This window comes from Brienomyrus brachyistius, chromosome 23, assembly GCF_023856365.1.
Source record: "Brienomyrus brachyistius isolate T26 chromosome 23, BBRACH_0.4, whole genome shotgun sequence".
Taxonomy (NCBI): Eukaryota; Metazoa; Chordata; class Actinopteri; order Osteoglossiformes; family Mormyridae; genus Brienomyrus; species Brienomyrus brachyistius.
In genome coordinates, this window is record NC_064555.1 from 2,429,996 (window position 1) to 2,450,527 (window position 20,532).

The window sequence follows — 20,532 nt, forward strand, 5'->3', positions numbered from 1 at the left end:
TGCTGTAAAGCTATTTTTAGTACCTCTTGCTAGCTCACCATTTGGTCACTGACAAAAGATAAAAGAAGCCGACCACCCAGACAGGCAGGCGCCCAGAGTAATCACTGCCATAAAGCTATCACGTGTACGGGGAATGCAAAGAACGAAACTAAATGGATACAAACACCCCAGCCCATTTCAAAACAAAAACATTTCGCTGCTATTTTGCAACATTCTGGATATTTCAGAGCACAATGTTTACCTTCTATGTAAAGAGCTAAATCCCCCCCAGAGTCTTCCACGGTGCTGCAAGGGTTTTGCACGGTGCTGCAAGGGTTTTGCACGGTGCTAGCGTTTGGAGAGGCCCAGCTCGGCAAAATACTAGGTCAGTTGAATCCTAGGTCCTTAGGACTCTGAGCGTCCCCCCCCCCCAGAGTCTTCCACGGTGCTGCAAGGGTTTTGCACGGTGCTGCAAGGGTTTTGCACGGTGCTGCAAGGGTTTTGCACGGTGCTAGCGTTTGGAGAGGCCCAGCTCGGCAAAATACTAGGTCAGTTGAATCCTAGGTCCTTAGGACTCTGAGCGTTCACAGTGGGCTGTCTTTTCGGAGCCTGCTTTTTATTACAAGTTTAGCTGTTTATTACTAGCTATCATTCTTTCATACCTTGCGCTTTGGTTTCATATCTGATTAGTATTTAGTTTTTTTTCATGGTAGTTGAATGCAGGCTCCGCTCCTAAGTAAGCTGGCAACCTGGTCAACCAAAGAGAAAGCTGGCCGCCTGGTCAACCAAAGAGAAAGCTGGCCGCCTGGTCAACCTAATGCCTCTGATTTGAATACTAGGTCCTTAGGACCCTGGGCGGATTTACAGGCGGCGGTCTTTTCGGAGCCAGTTTTTTTTTCCTGCTTTTTATTACAAGTTTAGCTGTTTATTACTAGCTATCATTCGTTCATACCTTTAGCCCCATCCCTTCTGCATTGCCATAGCGCTTTGGTTTCATATCTGATTAGTATTTAGTTATTTTTTTTGCTCATGGAAGTTGAATGCAGGCTCCGCTCCTAATGCCTCTGATTTGAATCCTAGGTCCTTAGGACCCTGGGCGGATTTACTGGCGGCGATCTTTTCGGCGCCAGTTTTTTTTCTTTCTGCTTTTTATTACAAGTTTAGCTGTTTATTACTAGCGATCATCTTTTCTAGGGTTCATACCTTTAGCCCCATCCCTCTGCATTGCCATAGCCCTGTGGTTTCATATTTGATTAGGATTTAGTTTTTTTTCATGGGGGTTGAATGCAGGCACTGCCCTAGTCCCATAAAATTTGCATACAGGGTCATTAGGACCCTATGAGAAGCACGGGCGCCATTTTGATGACGTAAACTTTTTTTTTTTTTCGACATCTTGGTATCCTGCGGTCCTGAGATATGCCTCGGAACATACAAAGTCAGCGCGCTACAACTGAATCACAACATGTTTTAAAAAATGCTTCTAAACCGCTAATTCAACAGGGTGACGAGGACCCTAGTGGGTGCTAAAGGGTTAATTGTTTCTACAACTAATAAAGACAGACACTGCTTCATTCCAGGATTAATGTAAGTAGTGTTGCATAAATGCACTTGTAATTTTTGTTGATTGTGTATAGATAGATAGATAGATAGATAGATAGATAGATAGATAGATAGATAGATAGATGTTCCATTGTTATTATTATTTACATACGGTCTGATTCTATGTATTGTTAGAATTAACATGATTACCACATTTTGGATTAAATCATTTTATTCATAATTACTGTTTTTAGAGCCTGGTAGCTTTCCTATAGTAAAGTTGTGGACTAATAATGTGACGTACTTGTTTTCACTTGTGATTAATTTGTTTTGTGTGCAAAGTACTAATATTGTGAAGGTAATGCGTTGAGTTGTATTAATGCATGAACATGCTTATATTAAATAATGCGGAATTACCAAAAAACAGCAAAGCCTCTGTTTTTACAGAACAATTCACATAAACCTTCTCTTTGCCACAAGAGGGCAATATTGAACAAGCGCCAGGCAATCATCACAAACCAACCGCTGCCTTTCATTTGTAATACAGCAGATATGCATGGCAACCCAAATGAATAACATCCCATAATATCAGTAAGACAGCACGCTGTTAAACAGCCACATCACACTCAATATATCGAATACGGCCAAAAATGAAAGCAAACTGGTACCAAGTAAGTATACAATTCTTTCTAAACACCTTGCCAACGTACATTATATTTAGCACAACACAAAGCAAGCTACTGTAAGATTGCACAAAAGGATTTATACGCGGTAGCTTCAAATACGTTTTTCTATATTCAAAATTCCAACAGTGCCATTTCATGCAAACACCTTTGGTTCCATCAACAGCCAATACCAACCACATTTAGAGATCTGCTAAGTACGTCAACTTCGTAAATGGAACTTAATTTTAAAATATCCCGCACAATTAAGTTACTCAACTGAAAATGTCATGAAATCTGTAGTTGTCCTTAAAGTACTGCTGCTCTTAAACGCCAATTATAATTACAGCAACTAGCTCAAATATTTAAAAAAATAACCTCGATTGCTATTTACGGCAAAAGTAATAGCAAATAACCAAGTCTTACCGTTATGAAGGTGTTTGACTTCGACGAGGTGTTAAACTGACAAAATGGAGGAGGGGATGGGGGACTGACAGGTGTCGATCTGATGCATAAAACGAGCATTTGGTCGTTATGGCACCAGTTGTACCTCCGAATGAATCCCATAGTTTTTGGCTGAGTCCACCGCGATTTAGTATCCATATATTGTGCCATACCTTCCAGGGCATGAATCCAAAACGCCCATCACATGAATTCTCTGTGTGGCGCTCTTTTAACAAACAAATATTCCACATTATTCCCTGTTGTGAAACAAAGAACAAAAACAAAGGGATGATAGCACAGGTCCGTAGCAGAGGGAAGCTGCAAAAGAATGCAGCTCTATTCTCGAAAGGGAAATAATATATATAAAAAAGTTCATGTTCACGGCTACAATCCACATGACCAGCGGCGGCCAATGGAGAGACGTAGCGCCTCGTAAAGTTGTATTGCAAAGTTGTAAATTTTCATAAACAACAACGGATTTATGGCTCTCCGCGCGAGGGGGCAGGTCACTGCTAGGCGCCATCTTACGACGTAGGAAGACCACGAATAAGTTAAATATTCGCATGACGCTTGTCTTTCACATTAACTGTTTTGATTGGGCGCATTAAATCGACTTCATATTTTATTACTAGACTTGCCGGAAATGATGACTATTGCAACATTTTTCAGGTATAGTTTGTGCTTTGGTTTTATGCAGAATGTGGTGAGAATTCGCACTGGCCTGGATGCAAATATTGACAGTTAACATTCTTTATAATTATCTCATAGTTTTAATCAGGAAAGGCAGCCAGTTTGCCACACTTTTCCTACGAACAATAAACGGAAGAACGATAAGTTCATGTAAGTGAATAAGTGAATTAAATCATTTATATTATGCAAGCAAAGTTTGAAAACAATTTATTATGATATATAACTTGACAAAACCAAAGAAAAATGTAGAAGTACTTCGGACTTCACCGGAATACACACAACGTTGCTGTTTCGATGGTATTATTTTAATCTATGGTTTTATTTTTCCTGATACAAAATATTATAACAACAATGCTACAGCGACTGAAACAGGAGTTATTCAAGAGAAGGCAGCTCGCCCTTTTTCTGATGCGATTCAAAATGTATTTACGGTTATGAGATTTGCGGGTGAGAATATTACCATCCTAATTACATTAAAAGAACACCTAGACTGTGAACAAGATAACACGCAGAATTAATACCGAATATTCGTGGGAAACCTACAAGTTCCATATTTTGCGCATAGTAACAGCAGATACGCAAAGCAAATTTACAAGTGCACCTAACACAAGATTACTATATATAAGCAGTTTTTCTAAATTACGTGGTCCTAAATTAAATATGTGAGGTAGGCATATACACCAACATCATAGATAACTGTACGACTAAGGCATGCTGACATGTATAGGTGTGTGACGGACTTCAAATCCAAACACTGGTCATTTGACAATGTGCACTCCAGCGCTTAATGAATAAAACATGTAAGTTGACGCAAGCAGCTTTGAAATCAACGAGCAATGCTATTTCACCAAGTCTCACTATTTTAAAGCAATGTAAGGCATGTTTCCTGCAATAACACGATTTCCTAACCCCGTGACCCTCGGGGTTTCACAAAACTTGTGCATTAAAAAATCTTTTAAAAGAATTTTGAAGTTATTCGTCAAGCCTAAATAATTTTGCCGTTTTATTTTAATAAAACTCTGTATTATGTTCATGCATAGAACTGCTCTCTGGCTAGAATTTCGTATCATGAATAATATTAACTATTAAAACATTAGAGTAAACGTTAAATAGGTAGTATATATTTGTATTGGTTCGAATCCCTCTTATTTTAATTTAAGGGACCGCAATAGGTAGCTTGTTTTTCAAAGTGCTTTGAAAAAAGTCTTGGCTCAAACTGAATAGCATTTAGCTTATGTTTCAAATAGGAATTACAATTGTAAGAGTGCCAGTTAATGTAATAGACGAGAACATAAATTACTTTCAAAATATGCTTTACATAAATAAGAACGTCTTGTTTGCCGTATAATTATACGTGTTGTTTGTTGTCCTCTAATTCCACGACGTTGTCCTTTTCTTTTTCAGTGGCCTGGACGCTAATAGAAGCTACTGGTTCACTCTCCTCTTCTTCAATGACTTTGGCGACGGATCCAGCCACCTGACCATTATCCTTGTGGTCCTTCTTCCATTTCATCCTCCGATTTTGGAACCAGATTTTGATCTGTCGTTCTGTGAGACATAATGCATGGGCAATCTCAATGCGCCGTCTTCGGGTCAAATACCGGTTGAAATGGAATTCTTTTTCCAGCTCGAGAGTCTGGTATCGAGAGTACGTCTGCCGGCCTCGCTTTCGGTCTGAATCTGTGAAAAAACAAGATAAAAGAAATTAGCTTCCGTATGAAGACTATGACAGCAATAAAACGAATATGAACCACACCACTTCGCAATGTTACTGCTTTTAAACATATGCATTGGTAATTACCGCGATATTTTCTACGAACGTTTTAAAATTTATCTCTGACAATAAAAGTACGTGATGTCCGTTATTCTGCTCTTGCTTTTTCCACAAAACAAACCAAATTGTACTAGAAGAGGTTTAATGGCTTCGTTATAATATTGTACAACAAAATATTTTTAAAATGTTTACAAGACTCGTCTCTACAGATAATCACGCACAACACCAGACATATGTGTCCTTATGTGAAATACATTATTATTTTTGTTTTATTATTGTTGATTTTGTTGCGGTACATAGGTTATGGACTAAAACAACTGAAGAAGTATCCATGGTTAAATTATAATAATAATAATAATTATTATTATTATTATTATTATTATTAGTAGTAGTAGTAGTAGTAGTAGTACTAGTACTAGTAGTAGTAGTAGTAGTAGTAGGGTTAGTGTTTCTGATATCTAAATAAAACAAATATTTTTTGTCCGAGGAGGCGAGAAAAGCTACGTAATAAGCCTACTGCGGGTAAAATATAAGGAAAAATACGTGGAAGAACAAAACAAAACTAGAAAGAGCAGAGCGTGCTGGACGTTAAAGGGATGGATAATAATTAATTTACTACCAAAGAACTCATTACTTGTGTAATAAAAGTTTTATTATTCATTTCCATAGAATGCCGCAGGCTCAACAATGTCGACCGCGCCGCAGCCTAACCATAAACCCTGCTGTAAAATAGGTCAATAACACAGTCGAATGTCGTCGAGCCCTTTCTGTGCCGCATGAGAACCTACCTGAAGCTCGCATCCAAGGATACATGCGGAAGTGTTTATCTGTTGGCATGCTAAGGGTCTCGGGACCAGACTTGTCGCAGCTACTTCTGGTTGGGTCATTGTAGAGGAGGTTCTGGTCATACGAGTTTCCACGCAAACCGTAGGCCTCCGGGCACTGACCACAGCCGGAGGTAAACATCGAGTGACTCTGGTAGATTGCATTATTTACATTGTAAAGTCCAGACAGAGAAGAGGAGAAAGCTGCGGTCCCCGGACCATACGTCGGTCTCTCCCCACTCGGTGCCAGGGAGTACGGAACCCGGTCTCCGTTTTGAAAAAGAGAATTCCCCGCCGTATACTTATTAAAAAGTCCATCCTCATAATACGAAGAACTCATATTTTTTCCGTGATTTGTTGGCCAAGAATCCTCAGTGTCGTTTTTACGAGGTAGTCTGATAAATGACAGCATTACACCCCAGATTTACACCAAGCCCCATTTTCCCCAGAACAAGGCAAATTTACTCACGTGATCACATCCTGTGACTCCAGCAGCCAATCGGCAAGGGCCTTTCCAAACTGCGGAGGAGACTGGATCACTAGTAAAAAAATTCGTTAATATTGCCCACAAACACATAGCCTACACACGCCCCTTTACAAGTCAGAATCATATCAGTGATACAGTTACATTGAATAGTTGATGTTTTACGTCAAACGATTCAAACTAATAGGTTCCAGCAGCTTTAAGCCAACCAGATTCCAAAGGGAAATTCCAAAGATTCCATGTACATTTATATGACCTAGAAGTTCCAAGGATATCGTTATAGGTATGTTTTTGCAGGCAAAATGTGCGGATAATATGCTGAAAGCTGTTGCCGTGTATCACACGCACAAAAGACCCATTGATTATCTTCATATCAGGTATATTTTTTTTGAAGCAAAGTGTTATATAAAGCCAAAGTTACAAGTTAACAGTACGTTTGAAAACCGCAGCGCCACAAAATTCTGTATGAATTAAGATAATGTAATACGTTTAATTCTGTCATCCCATCGAAGCAAATTATTTCCTGTACTTTTAAAATATTGGCTAATTGGTAGTACTATTCTTGTTCATCTTGTATTGAATTTTGTATTTTATTTGTATTCATAATTTATTATCCTGTGCTAAAACTAGGAAGGGCTACTGAAAAATATAGGGAAAAAATCACTTTGGCCTAATAAAAATTATATTTATGTAATTGATTTACATTTTTAGTTTGGTTTATCGCTGCCACATTCGTATTTTTTATTTCTTTGGGCCTGGTTTAGCGACGACGATAATTCAGTTCGTTTTCGTTAAGTGTAAGCATTCGACCCCTTTTACTTTCATTATACGATTCTTGTTTCTTGATCTAATTTCTTGATTTTTATTGTTTTTGCGCTAAATACTTCAATCCACTGTACGAGTGTATTGTTTTCAAACGTATTAATGAAAAACCTACCAATGATAAAACAAAGAAGAATGAAACAAGAGTCTCAATGAAATCTGACGAACACGCAAATGAAATATTATGTGTGTGGGTGTGCATGCGCACAGACATATTTAAAAGCTGAATTTTTATTTTAATATTATTATTACTTAATTAGCTTAACTCTTAAATAAAGTACAGAACAGAATAAATTTCTTATAATTTTAGTTAAACAGTAAAATTATTCAGGTTCACTTAAGTAATTTGTGTAGTGGCATTTTGAGAATATTACGGTATTATCAGTAAAATAATTCTAAAATAACAGTAATATATTTTGAGAACATTTATATTTACCCATTTATATAACAATTTTTCTAACAGAGCATTGAAAATGAAATTATAATCACAGATGGCAAAATTTACATAACGCCTACAACGTTTGCCGTTTATTCGATAGCTTGTTCGATTGTCTGTATACAAAAGCTAACTGATATATGTATTGGGGTATATGCAGGTCTGTTGTTTTAACCATCAGACTGTTCCAGTAATGCTAATACAGTTGCATAGGGTAGTAGACTAAGACGCAGTCTTGTTGCTATCGGGAGCTTGAGAGAGGTAGTGCGAGACAAAAAAGTATTTTTTTAACGTATGTGTTTTTACTTCGCGCGGGAAAATACACTTAAGGAAACAAGCCAAATAAAAGATTAACAGACAACGTTCAAGGGCAAGAGAATTTTGAACTGCAAGATATATAACACGAATTATACTTTCATACAGAAAAATACTACGATGCTTTAACAAAATTCCCCTATAATAATAATAATAACAATAATAATAAAACGCAAACGCGTTTTGCTGAGAAAACTGTGGGAAAAAAAGCGGAACATTTCATGTACAGTACCAAAATTATGATAATGGAGTTAATTACATCAGTATTATGCCAAATAGACCTGCTGCATACATCATTAATACTGTGGTGGAACACTACTGCCATCTATTGGACTGTTCTCAAAATACCAGTGTGGAAAAGCCGGGAGACCGCATACTCGTATTTGTCTTGCACATAGGCCTACTGAAGTAGCAGAAGAAAAAAATATGCAAAACCGCAAAAACGGGTTTCGAACCGTAACCGTTGGCGCTATATTACATTTACATATATAGCCGAATTGTGTAATTTCTGCTGCTGTACGACCAGCTTTAATCTTGATAAACCCTTTGTTAAGCATTTTAAAATCCAATTTCCTAAATTTCCCAGAGCAGGTACGACAAAGAGATTGCGAGACATCCATGAGACCACAGCAGTCAAAGACGCCAATAAAGAGAATTATTTCCGCTGGCCTTTTGTGCGAGGAGCAAGCCGATAGAACAACAAATGGGTGCTTCGGTCTGGAAACTTCCTAATTGTGTCTGGACGGTCATAAACTCATTAAAAGTGGAATTCCAGACTGTATAGAAGAGCCGCTAGTGTTTTATTACACTGTCTCTGGGAAAAAAAAAAACCTTTGAAGTTCTGTCCATCTGCAGCGCAACACATCACTACATTCTATTAGTGCGCGTTACAAGACCATTTCAATTTGCGTTTGTGCTTTCTCATGGCCATGTGTTAGAGGACTATTTTATTTAAATGTTTTCCTAAAATGAATGAATATGCGCGCAATTAAATTTCACACAATCACTATCCTAAAATGTACGACTTGGTGGGCGCTCGTTAACCATTTTACTTAGCACGTTCATCATTGGATTATATTTCAAATGGTAAATTTATCCCCGCTCAACAGAAATACATACGCTGCAGTATTTTACGTTTCAGCTGCCGTGCTTTCAACATCTTTCTTGCTCTGTGTCCTCTCGCCTTCCAACGCTTTGCACCCCATAAACGGTTATAGCGGTAATTGTCTTTTATGACTGTATACAACCGGCAACAACCTTTGCCAAGACCTGCAGCAAGGCTGCGTCGGCATGTTTGTCCAGAATCCAAACACGTTTGATAGAACTTTCAAAGCGCCAACATACTTTCCTCTTAGCGCAGATTTGTTTTGAAATATACGGCCGTATCACCTGAACACAAAGAATGCGCGACTGCGTTTTACGCCAGAAAACTAGATCTTGGGAGTCACACCAATCTATTTCATACTTACATGACAAACAGGCTTGTTCTAAAACGCATACTTACAGAGTGTACTGCACTTATAATTATGAATTCGCTATACTACATAATGGATTAGATGAACACAGAGCAGTCAGTCCTATCTCAGGCTTAAATATGTCGAATAACTGACAAGCTAAGCAAACCATTCAAGAAAAGTAAGAGCAAACTATAATTAAAATCCTCAGTGAAACAGAATGTAACATGAAATTAAATGTTTTTGCATAAATATTTATTAAGAGACATAAGTGTCAAATTACAGCGTTATTTATTTTTTACTTGTTACTCCACATCCAAATTACATCTAGGGAACGAAATGCTTGCTATCTCGGGACATGAGGTATTCATCAGTGTTTTATATTCTCTTTTAGGTTCGAAGATATTTTTAGTACCTGGTGTGTTTGTAATAATGTTTAAAAATTCCTAACTATAGGTAGTTGCGAGGCATATAGGTAGTCAATACATTAACAAAGTTTTAGACGTGTTTTCCATTTAGCAAGATACGCATTTTAGGTCATGCACCTAATTCAGTGTTAGCATTACATGGCGTCGCCAACGTTACACTATGTTATAATGCATTTGTGTAGAAATCATACACTTCAGTCAACAAATTAATAGCATCGACAACGAGGCCACGGCCAAACGGAAATGTAGATTAACAACTAAACAAATCTAATACATAATTCGACAGACACTCACAAATAAACACTGTGCGTATTAAAAGCCTCAAATATGACAGCGAGCTAGGCCGGACGATCTACACCACCGCAACAAAATGAACACAGTGCCTTCTACAGACCATTAGTTTGTGCAATACAAGGTAGTTTATAGGAGGGACAAATAGAGATTAAATCCATCAATTGAGTCAAACGTGCGGACATCATTTTCGTCGTGTGACCTGATGATATATAGCAATAGACTATATGTGAATGTAGAATTTGTTAAAATGTAAATATCTCCAACACATATAATTTCACAGCGAATTATTTCAGTCGTCTTTCGGTCCATCCTTATTGAATTTCTTCATCTTCATTCTCCTGTTCTGGAACCAGATTTTAACTTGTCTTTCAGTCAGATTGAGGAGTCTTGCCACTTCGTATCTACGGTCTCTGGTGAGGTACATGTTAAAAAGAAACTCTTTCTCCAGCTCGAGAATTTGGTGCTTAGAGTAAGGACAGCGTTTTTTTCTCGTAGAACTCGCGTGAAGCCAGTTGGAAACCGGATTATCTGCAAAAAGGGGTCAAACATGTAAAATAAAAAATAAAGAACTGGTGACCCGCTTAGCGTCCATCGGTATAATTTTCGCCAATGGGACACCATTAAGAATTTTGACGTTTCACAAATTAACATTAAGAGTCGAATAACTCAACGGCGAATTTTTACGTTCGAATTTAATATACAGGCCTATTAGATGTTCTCATCTTCACTGGATAAGACGCAGAGATAATTGTTTCCATATGGGTTTTACTTTATATAATTATAAAATAATAACTTCATTCTGAAATAAATGCAATGACACTCTCGTTTAAGTACACGCAAACCCAGAAATCCATAAATCGTTAAGCAAAATTGCATTAATACGTTATGGGTAAACAATATTTCAATATATTATAACGAACTGGAGATGTTGTACTTACTTGGGTTCGCGTCTGGTTTATCCACGGACATATTCTCTTCATTGGGCTCAGAGTATGAAATCTGGCTTAAGAACCGATCCTTTTGCCCAGGGGAGGACCCCTTTGCAAAATCGGGCAAAAGCAGCGTATGCGAACCCAGAATTGTACTGTCATCTCTGACCCCCACATTCTCAGGTTTGATAGCACTGTGTTGGTTGGACGGTAATCCATTGAAAGGCAAGGATCCAGAAATGGGTTCTAGCACCCAGGATTGCATGTACCTTCCATCCGACTCCCCCGTGCCCTGAGAATGTGTGTGCGGGTGACACATACTGGGCATTCCGTTTGGAAACTGGGCGGGCACTGGGCTCCAGGATGAACAGAAAACCGACGGTTTCGTCTGGAAAGTGCAAGAACCGAACTCTGCATGTTCGGTGACCGGAGTTTGTCTTGCATGCTGAAGCCCTGAACCGGGGTATCTCGCGGCAAAAAGATCCTCGCTTTCAGAGAGAATGAGAGAGTCTACGTAGTAACTATTAAGTGTCCCTGATGTCGACATTGCAAACGCACATTCGTAAACACACACACACATAAACACGCCCACAAGTACACTGTACTATCTTGAGAAAAATAATCTGTAGAAATCAAGTAGCAACTTGGCCTCACAAAGAACTACAGTCGGCTAATAAGTTGAACGTTCCTTGCCATTCGATTGGGTGACAAGCGCACGTGATCCCGAGGCAGAACAATAAAAAATAAATCAGTCCGCTCGCTATTAAGCGGTGACTGTTTTCCGTTTTAACGCTTTATAACAAGGCCTTGTGTTTTTATGCAAAGATATATTATTTAATACGTACAGTAAAGCTGGTCGTGACTATGGCCAAGACAAAATAAAGCTGGAGTACAGGGGGCTTCGTGAGAAACTGATTCTAGTCTGCATTAATCATTCGATCAGAGTATTTTCTGTCTGTGTGTGTGATGAATATATATGGATTTTAAGCGCTTATGCTGGATAATATTCAATCAATATTACAAACTACAGCTCAAAAATAATGACTAATTATCACTGAACTGGTAATACAAATGCAAAAAGGACTTGTTTTTACTATATGCTTTATTAAACCGAGTGAATTGGCATTGTTTGGATTAATTGAAGGTGAGAGTAAAAACGCACACATTAAATTTTTGAATTTGCGATTAATTTTTTAAATCAACCTCGATAGCTACCAATTCGCATGAACGAACAAATCTGGGCGCCCCAACGATCTAACGCTTAAAATGTTCCCGTTCCTGACGGTCCGAGTTCAATCCAAGAAGTAAAGAGCAAAATAAGACCCATATCCCACCTTTCACAAATCATGAAACACTGCAGTTAAAAAAGAGAAGAAATTAATTAAATAAAGCAATAAATAACTGAAATAATATTGGCAATATGATTTCATTTGCGAGCGAATTAGAAGACTAATGTAATGGTCATTTCGCAATGTTGCAAACGTGCATCTACTTGTAATTATTTAAATTATATTATAACTGCATGACGTTTCTATTAATAATTCTATTAACTTTAAGATCGACAGAATATAGCGATTACGGTTACATTAGCTGTTAGATTAAATTCAAATAAAATGATGTGAATAATACTAGTAATGAGAAATCAATACTTTTTAATTCTGAATGCATACTGTTAATAGTAATAGTATTATAAAGCGTTAAAACGTATTTTTTATAACATAAACAATATTTGTGTTACTGGTAAGCGTCATTCTACCTGTATACTGAACTGACTGCAGACAAATTGGGCATGATTGAAAAATCCACATGAAAATGGGCAATAATAAAATAAAGTTTTGCTAAGAAAACAAAAATCAGCTGTTTCTATTTTTTAAATACAGCATTTCCGTATGTTATGGGATACTAATAATTAAATAATAACAAACGTCAGCCCCCATTTAGCTTTTTGTTTAAATAAAAGATGCTAGCCGATTTTTTTTCTTAAATTGTAGTGCGCTGATGTTATGTAAGTTTAAACCTTATGCCCAATAATAGTAATAATAATAAAGTTTTACTGCATGCTTTAATGAGGAAACATCGTGAGACGTGACTAATGCATTTCTAGAGAGGACCTGCTCATAACGCGTTTAGTATTTGTGATAAGAAAGCAACATTATTTTAATTATTTGTCCTTTTCAGTTTCAGTAATTTCCGTTCCAGTATAAAACCGAACAGTTGATAGCCTAAGAGTTACTATTTATATAAATGAGAGAAATTAAATAAAATAGTAACATCGGAGATAAAGATAAAAAGCATTTCAAATGCATATTTAATTACAGACAAAATGAATGCATATAAATACACAGTAATTCACAGTTATTTTTTCATGAAATACGAGACCTTGCAATAAATATTCTTTTATATATATATAGTCTATATGCATGCATAGATACATACCTAAAAATAACTAAATAAATATGTACACGTATGACATGTACGATTGCGTTCACCAGTGTTGTTTATTGTTTTTAGTTCAGTTTGTGAAACTACTGAACGTTGAAATATTTTTCTGTGGACAACACGCCATGTGCTGTAATCGTCGCTTTTTTTTCTTTCTTTCTTTAAATCTAAGAGCTGGAAACAAGCAATAGTTCTGCGGTTGTAAACTGAAGGTGGGTGTTGAAACAGGGACCGAGTTTACCACAGGGGCTATTTACTTCTTTTACTCCAGATAACAGGCTGTTGGTCTGATCTAAACATCGCCACAAAGGCCCTCTCCTGTCTTTGTGTTTAGTCTATTGCGCCGCCGGAAGCAGCCGGTACTCTGCTGGCGCGCCGCTGAGGTCGCTGTTGCTTAAGCGGACCGAGTAAGACTGCAGTGGTCATAACCGAGGCCTTGTCGCCCCTTTAATTTCCGTGTAGAGGTGAGCTTTTAGTAATTTTCAAGTCCACTGTCCCTCTCGCACGTGTTAGAAGCGTTTGGTTATTTCAAGTTTATTAGTTAAATACATTTTCATCAAATTACCGGTGATAGATCTCAGCACATTTGCCAAAAAAAGACAGAGCAACCAAATTAGCTCATGCATGCACTGCAGGTCACATGTTAAAGTTATGTACAAAGCTGTTCGGTATAAAGAATGATATTATAAACTCCAAGTAAACATTTCAATGTAGATTAAACTGTTTATATAGTACACTATGCGTTAGAATGTCCGCCCGGCTTTACGACGAAGTTAACTGGGGTAATTAAGACAGTTTCGTGTTGTAGAGGAAGAAAATGTAGCCCAACAACATGAAACTACCTAAATTACTCAACAGTCCATAACAGTATTGCCCAGAATAAAAACATAAAATCTTTTGTAATTAATCCTTGTTAATTAGACAAAAGCACAATAAGAACTGCGTGGTCATATTGCCATCTTTGGTGTACATTGTAATGCGTATTGTTTCTTTTTTTGTCGTCTTCTAGCCGCAAGACCAAAATATATGACTCACCATATTTTCCTGGCACTGGATGGATCATTTTTTTCGCGCGCTAATTTCCTGCCCAGCGGAGAATCCGCAGGAACCCCGAGTCCCATTGCCAGTTTATAAGAGAAATCATTTGCTTCCTGCCCGTCGCACTGCCAGTCGCCCAAGTGACCCTGTCAGACTACTGCAGCAGCAGTCCACATACAGCCCGCTAGCATGTCATAAAACTCGACAAAAGCCGACAAAATTGCAACACGACGCTCTATTGCTCGAACAAAAATATGATGGTGCAGGCAATTTTTAAACGCAGGCCTAGTGATTATTTAAAATCTATTATTGCTTTTTAAAGAAAAACAGCCAATATTCGGATTAACAATATACAAAAATATACACAAAATAAAAATGAAACCCGAGGAATTTTTGTACCGATAATTTATTAATAACGCAATACACAATTCACCAATTCTTTAACTAAAACATCAGCTTGCGTATATTTACACAATAAAAGTCCGTTCGAATCTAATCTTCATTGCCAATCGAGTATTACTCTCCCATTAATTTTGCAAGTCTACCTGGAAATAATTGCTCTCTTTCCCACATTTAATTAGGGTATTCCACCATTTTTTTTACTTAAAGACAGAAGTTATTAAAACAATATATACAGTCTCACAAAACGAGATGTACATGAATATCTACATCAAACAGCTTTCCATTAAAAAGAGGTAAACGTAATACAATTTGTTCACGAGTGCGACTTATTTATGTACATGTGCTGATAATAGCTTTTATTTTTCGGTACTGTTCACATTCCTAAAAGCTTGTAAAACAAAGCAGAAAAGTCATGCGAATAATGTTTATGCCGACTTTTTATCATTACAGTAAGGTGGTCAATATGCCTGCGTCCAGATTTGTATTTTCAGTCTTTTCTTTCTTTGTTTTCGACAACCTTTGTGCTCTAAACCAAGAGCGCGTTTTTATTTCACACATCACAGAATATCATATCACTTTCCCCTCACGGAGAAATAATGCGACAAAATGAACACGTGAAACTGTAAACAAAACAAAGGAACGACAACGAAAAGGAAAACGAAATGAAAAATATTAATATATTACTAACCAAAAACTTTATCTATTAATATTAGCCCGCAGAAACACTGAGAGTTTCTGTTAGACCGGTTGTGCCCCTCGCGAACTTGAAGAAGGAAGACGTCCAATAAACGCATCAATAAAGATTATCAAGAAAAATTAAAATTCGGCGTAAGCTCCCGAATTCTGTTTTCGCGGCTCATTTTCTTCAGTTTCATTCTGCGGTTCTGGAACCAGATTTTGACTTGTCTGTCAGTCAGGTGGACACTGCGACTGATCTCTAGGCGACGCTCGCGAGTCAGGTACATGTTGAAGAGGAATTCCTTCTCGAGCTCGAGAGTCTGGTGCTTGGTGTAGGGGCAACGTTTCTTCCGGCCACTTTTCGCTGTAAGCCAGTTGGCTGTATTTTCACTTTTTGTATCCCCTAAAGGAAATGGTAAATACGTATACTTTAACTGACAACGCACGGAAAAAATATAGAAATATCTGCACTCGTGCATATTGCTGAAAAGGATTGAACTTGAAGTTGGTTTTAAGTATTTCCAAGGGACACAACTTTGTCATAATTCCTCTAGTTAAATACATTCCTCTAGTTAAATATTTCCACATTAGACTAAGGGACACAACAGCTCTTGAGGAATTTTTATTAATTTAAAACAGGCCTGTCATGCAATTTAACCTTATGTATACATTGCAGGAAACTCGTCTGATATATACTCGGTCAGCTTTGATAGAGCTCACATTGAACAACTAGTAATATAGTTTTTGTTAGCAAACATGAAACAAATTGTTTGGCAAATTAAACTTTCCAAATGCACAAACTGTTAGAAGATACCCAGCGCTTAAAGGTTAAATACAGACACTACCCTGCAAAGTGTATAATACATCACAGTCCGAGCGGAGACGCCACTCACACGCCTTCAAAACTGCAAAATACTCACCTTTCGTGGCTTTAATTGAACTCCCTTTTTCGTTTTCTGGTGGTTCCGGTGACGACGATTCTGCTGCAGATGACATTTGCGTGTCATCGTCTCTTTGCGGCGGACATGCTGCATTTACAGAAGACGTCTCTTCGTTCCCTTTCTTGGCCGCCTCTGCTGAGACGGAGGATGAAGGTGGCGAGTCGAAGCCATCCAGCGGTTGCAGACCAAAGTTTGTAGAGTTCGCCGGAACACTGTGATAAACCTTAGAATGTGTGTGAGTTTGAGACAAGCGGAAATAACCAGGTACAGGGACTGTGCCGTTGTCACTGACTGCGCACGAGCCTGAAGTTAGTTTGGAGTAGGAGAGATCCTCTGCAGTCGACGCCTTTGGACACTTCTGCGACTCATAGAGACAGTATGCGTTTTCCTCTTTAATGTTCGGAGAGAAAGAACATGGTGTAACCTGCTGTCTCGTAGGTGGATCCATACGGCACGACCTCGGAGCCTCTAACCACATATCCATTCCAGTCATGTATGGACTAGACGTCGGGACCATGTTTTGCGCGTTATTTTCGCTCCGCTTTCCAAAACCTGGAAAAAATCCACAATTCGGTAGTCCGTAAGGCAACTCTGTGCCTGGTGGCAAGCACACGCTGCTTCCTTGATAGAAGGCTCCACTGTTTTCGGTTCGGGCACTGATCAAGGAGTCTACTAAAAACGAATTTCCAGCTGGGCTGTCCGAGCATGACATTGTTGTTGTGTAATTTGGCGAAGGGAGAAGATAGCCCTTTCTGGCTGACATTTCTTGTACAGAACATGCTGAATATGATTAGAGATAATACCCCCACTACAGTGTGCAATCTAAAAGCCAATTGAAAGGCCTGGGCTCTGTGGACTCCACCCTCCGAAATCTACGTAATAACTCGAGGGTCATTTCCATCTCAGTCTTAAAAGGAGAGGAGGAACATCAGTGCGTTCATAACCCATAAGTTAAATCCAAATAATAACGTTATATGCCAGAGAAAGTGTCTGTGGAGTCTTCTCGTAAAATGTGGCGTGGCTGCGGGCGCGCGAGTCAACATTATATTACAAAACTAAGCTATTTCAGTCACCAAACGTCATGAAAAGTGACTAAGATTATATCAGTTCTCCGTCTAATATATCTCGCTTCACCACCAGCATTTGGTGTCAGATGCCCATATACGACTTGTTAAATATGAAATATATTTCACGTGTATAAAGACATACTCACCTCAAAGTACTTTGGGTTATACCGCAGAATTAGCGACATTAGCATAGGAAACAAGATCTCTTTCATGAATTGACAGCATATTACCTGTCCAGCATTATTTTTCATGGAACTTACGTGTCCGTAAAATCAATAATTCGAAGTCTTCGTCATGAAAATCAGGAAAAAAGAGGAGGAACATTTTGTTAGTCCGAATAATATGTTTGTATGAAATCAGATTTGAATCTGGCCTTTACAATACATTTTACGGGAAAATACGCAGAGCGTGTAACTAAAAAGGGACGACGTTTCGGCCCTTACAAAAGCGAAAGATAATGTAATCATTTTAAATTTATCTTTAACGCAATTTAACGTTATGAATTTTGTCGCAGTATTTCTACACATCATTGTTATATCATACGTATCATTCCAGTGTTTATAAACACCGTATACTTATTACGATAATATATATATATAATAATATGTAATAGGATAAAGACATTTAAAATAAAGAAAATAATGCAACAATACAGAAATATTATGGTTAAAGTATAAGTCGGGGTATGGAAAGAAATTAAATCGTGATTAAACAGCTTTTGTATTTTTTTTCTTGGTCGTCCTCATTTGCATTGACTATATGCGCGTTAAACATTTGTTTAGCTTTTTAAACTATTGGTTGATTTCTATATTTTTTCATGTGACACGTGGAGGAGTCGTTTTATATAAATATCTACCTGTTTGTGATGGTTATTTTTGTCAATGACTGAGCATTCATCTGAAGATTATTTCATATTTACTACCATGTATAATCCAGTGCCATGCCTTACTGGAAAGGAATCCAATATTAGGCATTGAATTATATCAATTCACACACACACACACACACACACACACTCACAAACACACACACACACACACACACACACACACATATATATATATATATATATATATATATATATATATTTGTGTGTGTGTGGATTGGGTGGATGGATGGATGGATGGATGGGTGGATGATGGAAGGATGGATGGATGGATGGAAGGATGAAAAACACGTGATTGAATTACACACACTTCACATTGATGCCATTTTCAAACGTTGCGCTAATAAGTTATACAATTCTTGGGCAATGAACGACGCTTCCCCAACCATATCACCGTAAAATGTCGGCTATTGGCTTAAAATATCATTTAGTTAAAACAGGGGCAATTGCAACAATCAAAATGCGCGTCGTAAAATATCACTTTAGCTATATTATCTACACACACATACGCGCGCACACACACACACACACACATATTTCGGTGTACACACACGCATATATAAACAATAATCGCAACCAAAATGCAACTTCCCAACTTCCTACTTATTGTCTGTATGTTATCATTTAAATTCAGGACGAATGACTGCAAAATCAACTCTCATAATTTATTTCATCAAGCAGTTTTAAAACTCCGACAGGCCGTTCTCACCTATAACCTATGCGGTTATGTTCGATAATATTTCGTTTTATTACATCCAGCAAAGGTTTTTATTTTTCACAAGAGACAAGAAGCCCATGCGGATGGTTAATAAACACCGTTTTCAGACATTTAACCCGTTTTTATTTCCCCGAAGAATAACAAAGACGGGGTTATCCTGTATTTAATATGAGTAATATATAGCGAAAATGAATGCGAGAATTCATGTATACATACCGCCCGTTGTGTACGTTTGTGTCAGGCCTACCTAGGCCTGCTGTAGTAGTTTGAATATGTACAGTTTTATACATTTTAAGTAGGCCTACGCCATTATTCTGGTTTTAAAAATAGTAACTATTATCGATATGATTTTCCAGAAATTCATGTTTGTTTATATATTTAGCAGTTACATTATTTTCCAAGCGGAGATACGTGTTGCTTCTCAGTAAATTCTATGAAGCAGTGGAGTCTGACTGGTAGAATTTTAAACTGTTTAGGCCTACGTCCAGCTTGGAGATTTCTCCAAGTATTTCAGTGTATACGTGTTTCTGAGAAGTCACAAAATAGTAGTTTCTCTTTGAAAGTCGGACTACAGTGCTCCGCAACAACGTAGCATTTAAAACGGCCTCGGTATGGGAAAAATCGTAGCGCAGTGAATTCAGAAAAAAATCTAGTATTGTTTATTGACTTGACAACCGCAGACAGCGGCCGAAGCGACTGTATAGCCTTGACATTTAATATATGTAAAAATGACAACAATATTTCAGAAATCATTTACCTGCGTATTCGTTCGATAAATGGCATGAGTAGGAGCCGTGAAGGATTTGGGTGGAGATCCTGCGGGTGTTTCAAGATCCACGGCAATGACATTGATCTAAAGAGCGCCGCCCCGTGGAAAAGCATCCATCCGGATACATTAGGCCTATTGAAATTTTCTGCCACTGCAGGACGCTCGAAGTGAAGAATGAAGCCGGAGCTGCTGGTGAACGCTGCCTTTCTGTCGTGTCAGTGATGGTCTTCGGCCCATGGTAACAGTTAATAACCTTGGTCTCAGACAGTTTATTGCACTGCACTCCAATTCTACAAACGCTCCAGACGCAGACAGATTTTATAACCGTGTTGCCACAGTAACAAGAAGGATGTGTCGTAATTAGGTCGAGATTCCAGAGACACTCAAAGGATGAACCAGGCTGGGAGAACGGCGATCATAAACTTTGGGTCATCATTGTTTATTGGTCTATTGACTGTCATATGACTGGGCTAGTGTGGTGGTGTTGACGCTTGTAAAATGCTGAGAATAACATAAAATA

General features: G+C 38.0%; 4 protein-coding genes and 1 long non-coding RNA gene across 11 annotated transcripts in view; 1 reads left to right on the forward strand and 4 right to left on the reverse strand.

Annotated features, from left to right (window-relative positions):
• Positions 1 to 3,367, reverse strand: part of hoxa3a (homeobox A3a) — a 32,099-nt gene extending 28,732 nt beyond the window's left edge. For all 3 annotated transcript variants that reach the window (XM_048992658.1, XM_048992656.1, XM_048992657.1), the window contains exon 1: positions 2,607 to 3,367. The gene's annotated coding sequence lies outside the window, so the exon portion shown is untranslated. The remainder of the gene's footprint in view (positions 1 to 2,606) is intronic.
• Positions 3,159 to 5,179, forward strand: LOC125718691 (uncharacterized). 2 transcript variants are annotated; one of them, XR_007384903.1, is made up of 3 exons: positions 3,224 to 3,293; positions 3,393 to 3,464; positions 4,719 to 5,179. It is a non-coding gene; the product is annotated as an uncharacterized LOC125718691 (long non-coding RNA). The 2 variants fall into 2 exon arrangements; XR_007384902.1 differs by lacking the exon at positions 3,393 to 3,464 and having other exon boundaries at positions 3,159 to 3,293.
• On the reverse strand, positions 3,506 to 9,506 carry LOC125718687 (homeobox protein Hox-A7-like). The gene is made up of 2 exons (XM_048992671.1): positions 5,877 to 9,506; positions 3,506 to 4,994 (listed from the first exon to the last, which is right to left on the reverse strand). The coding sequence occupies exons 1-2, from the start codon at positions 6,322 to 6,324 to the stop codon at positions 4,663 to 4,665; spliced, it is 780 nt and encodes a 259-aa protein (XP_048848628.1). The 5' UTR covers positions 6,325 to 9,506; the 3' UTR covers positions 3,506 to 4,662.
• Positions 9,507 to 9,661: 155 nt separating this feature from the next.
• hoxa9a (homeobox A9a) lies at positions 9,662 to 14,814 on the reverse strand. The gene is made up of 2 exons (XM_048992668.1): positions 11,084 to 14,814; positions 9,662 to 10,673 (listed from the first exon to the last, which is right to left on the reverse strand). Exons 1-2 carry the CDS (start codon positions 11,652 to 11,654, stop codon positions 10,435 to 10,437), a joined length of 810 nt encoding a protein of 269 aa, XP_048848625.1. The 5' UTR covers positions 11,655 to 14,814; the 3' UTR covers positions 9,662 to 10,434.
• Positions 14,815 to 14,941: 127 nt separating this feature from the next.
• LOC125718682 (homeobox protein Hox-A10b-like) lies at positions 14,942 to 20,407 on the reverse strand. Of its 4 annotated transcripts, XM_048992663.1 has the most exons (4): positions 20,001 to 20,407; positions 17,786 to 17,926; positions 16,552 to 17,124; positions 14,942 to 16,034 (listed from the first exon to the last, which is right to left on the reverse strand). In XM_048992663.1, the coding sequence occupies exons 3-4, from the start codon at positions 17,087 to 17,089 to the stop codon at positions 15,760 to 15,762; spliced, it is 813 nt and encodes a 270-aa protein (XP_048848620.1). In that variant the 5' UTR covers positions 17,090 to 17,124; positions 17,786 to 17,926; positions 20,001 to 20,407; the 3' UTR covers positions 14,942 to 15,759. The 4 variants fall into 4 exon arrangements, with proteins under 4 accessions (XP_048848620.1, XP_048848622.1, XP_048848621.1 ...); XM_048992665.1 differs by lacking the exon at positions 17,786 to 17,926; XM_048992664.1 differs by lacking the exon at positions 20,001 to 20,407 and having other exon boundaries at positions 17,786 to 18,641.
• Between the last annotated feature and the right edge of the window lie 125 nt (positions 20,408 to 20,532).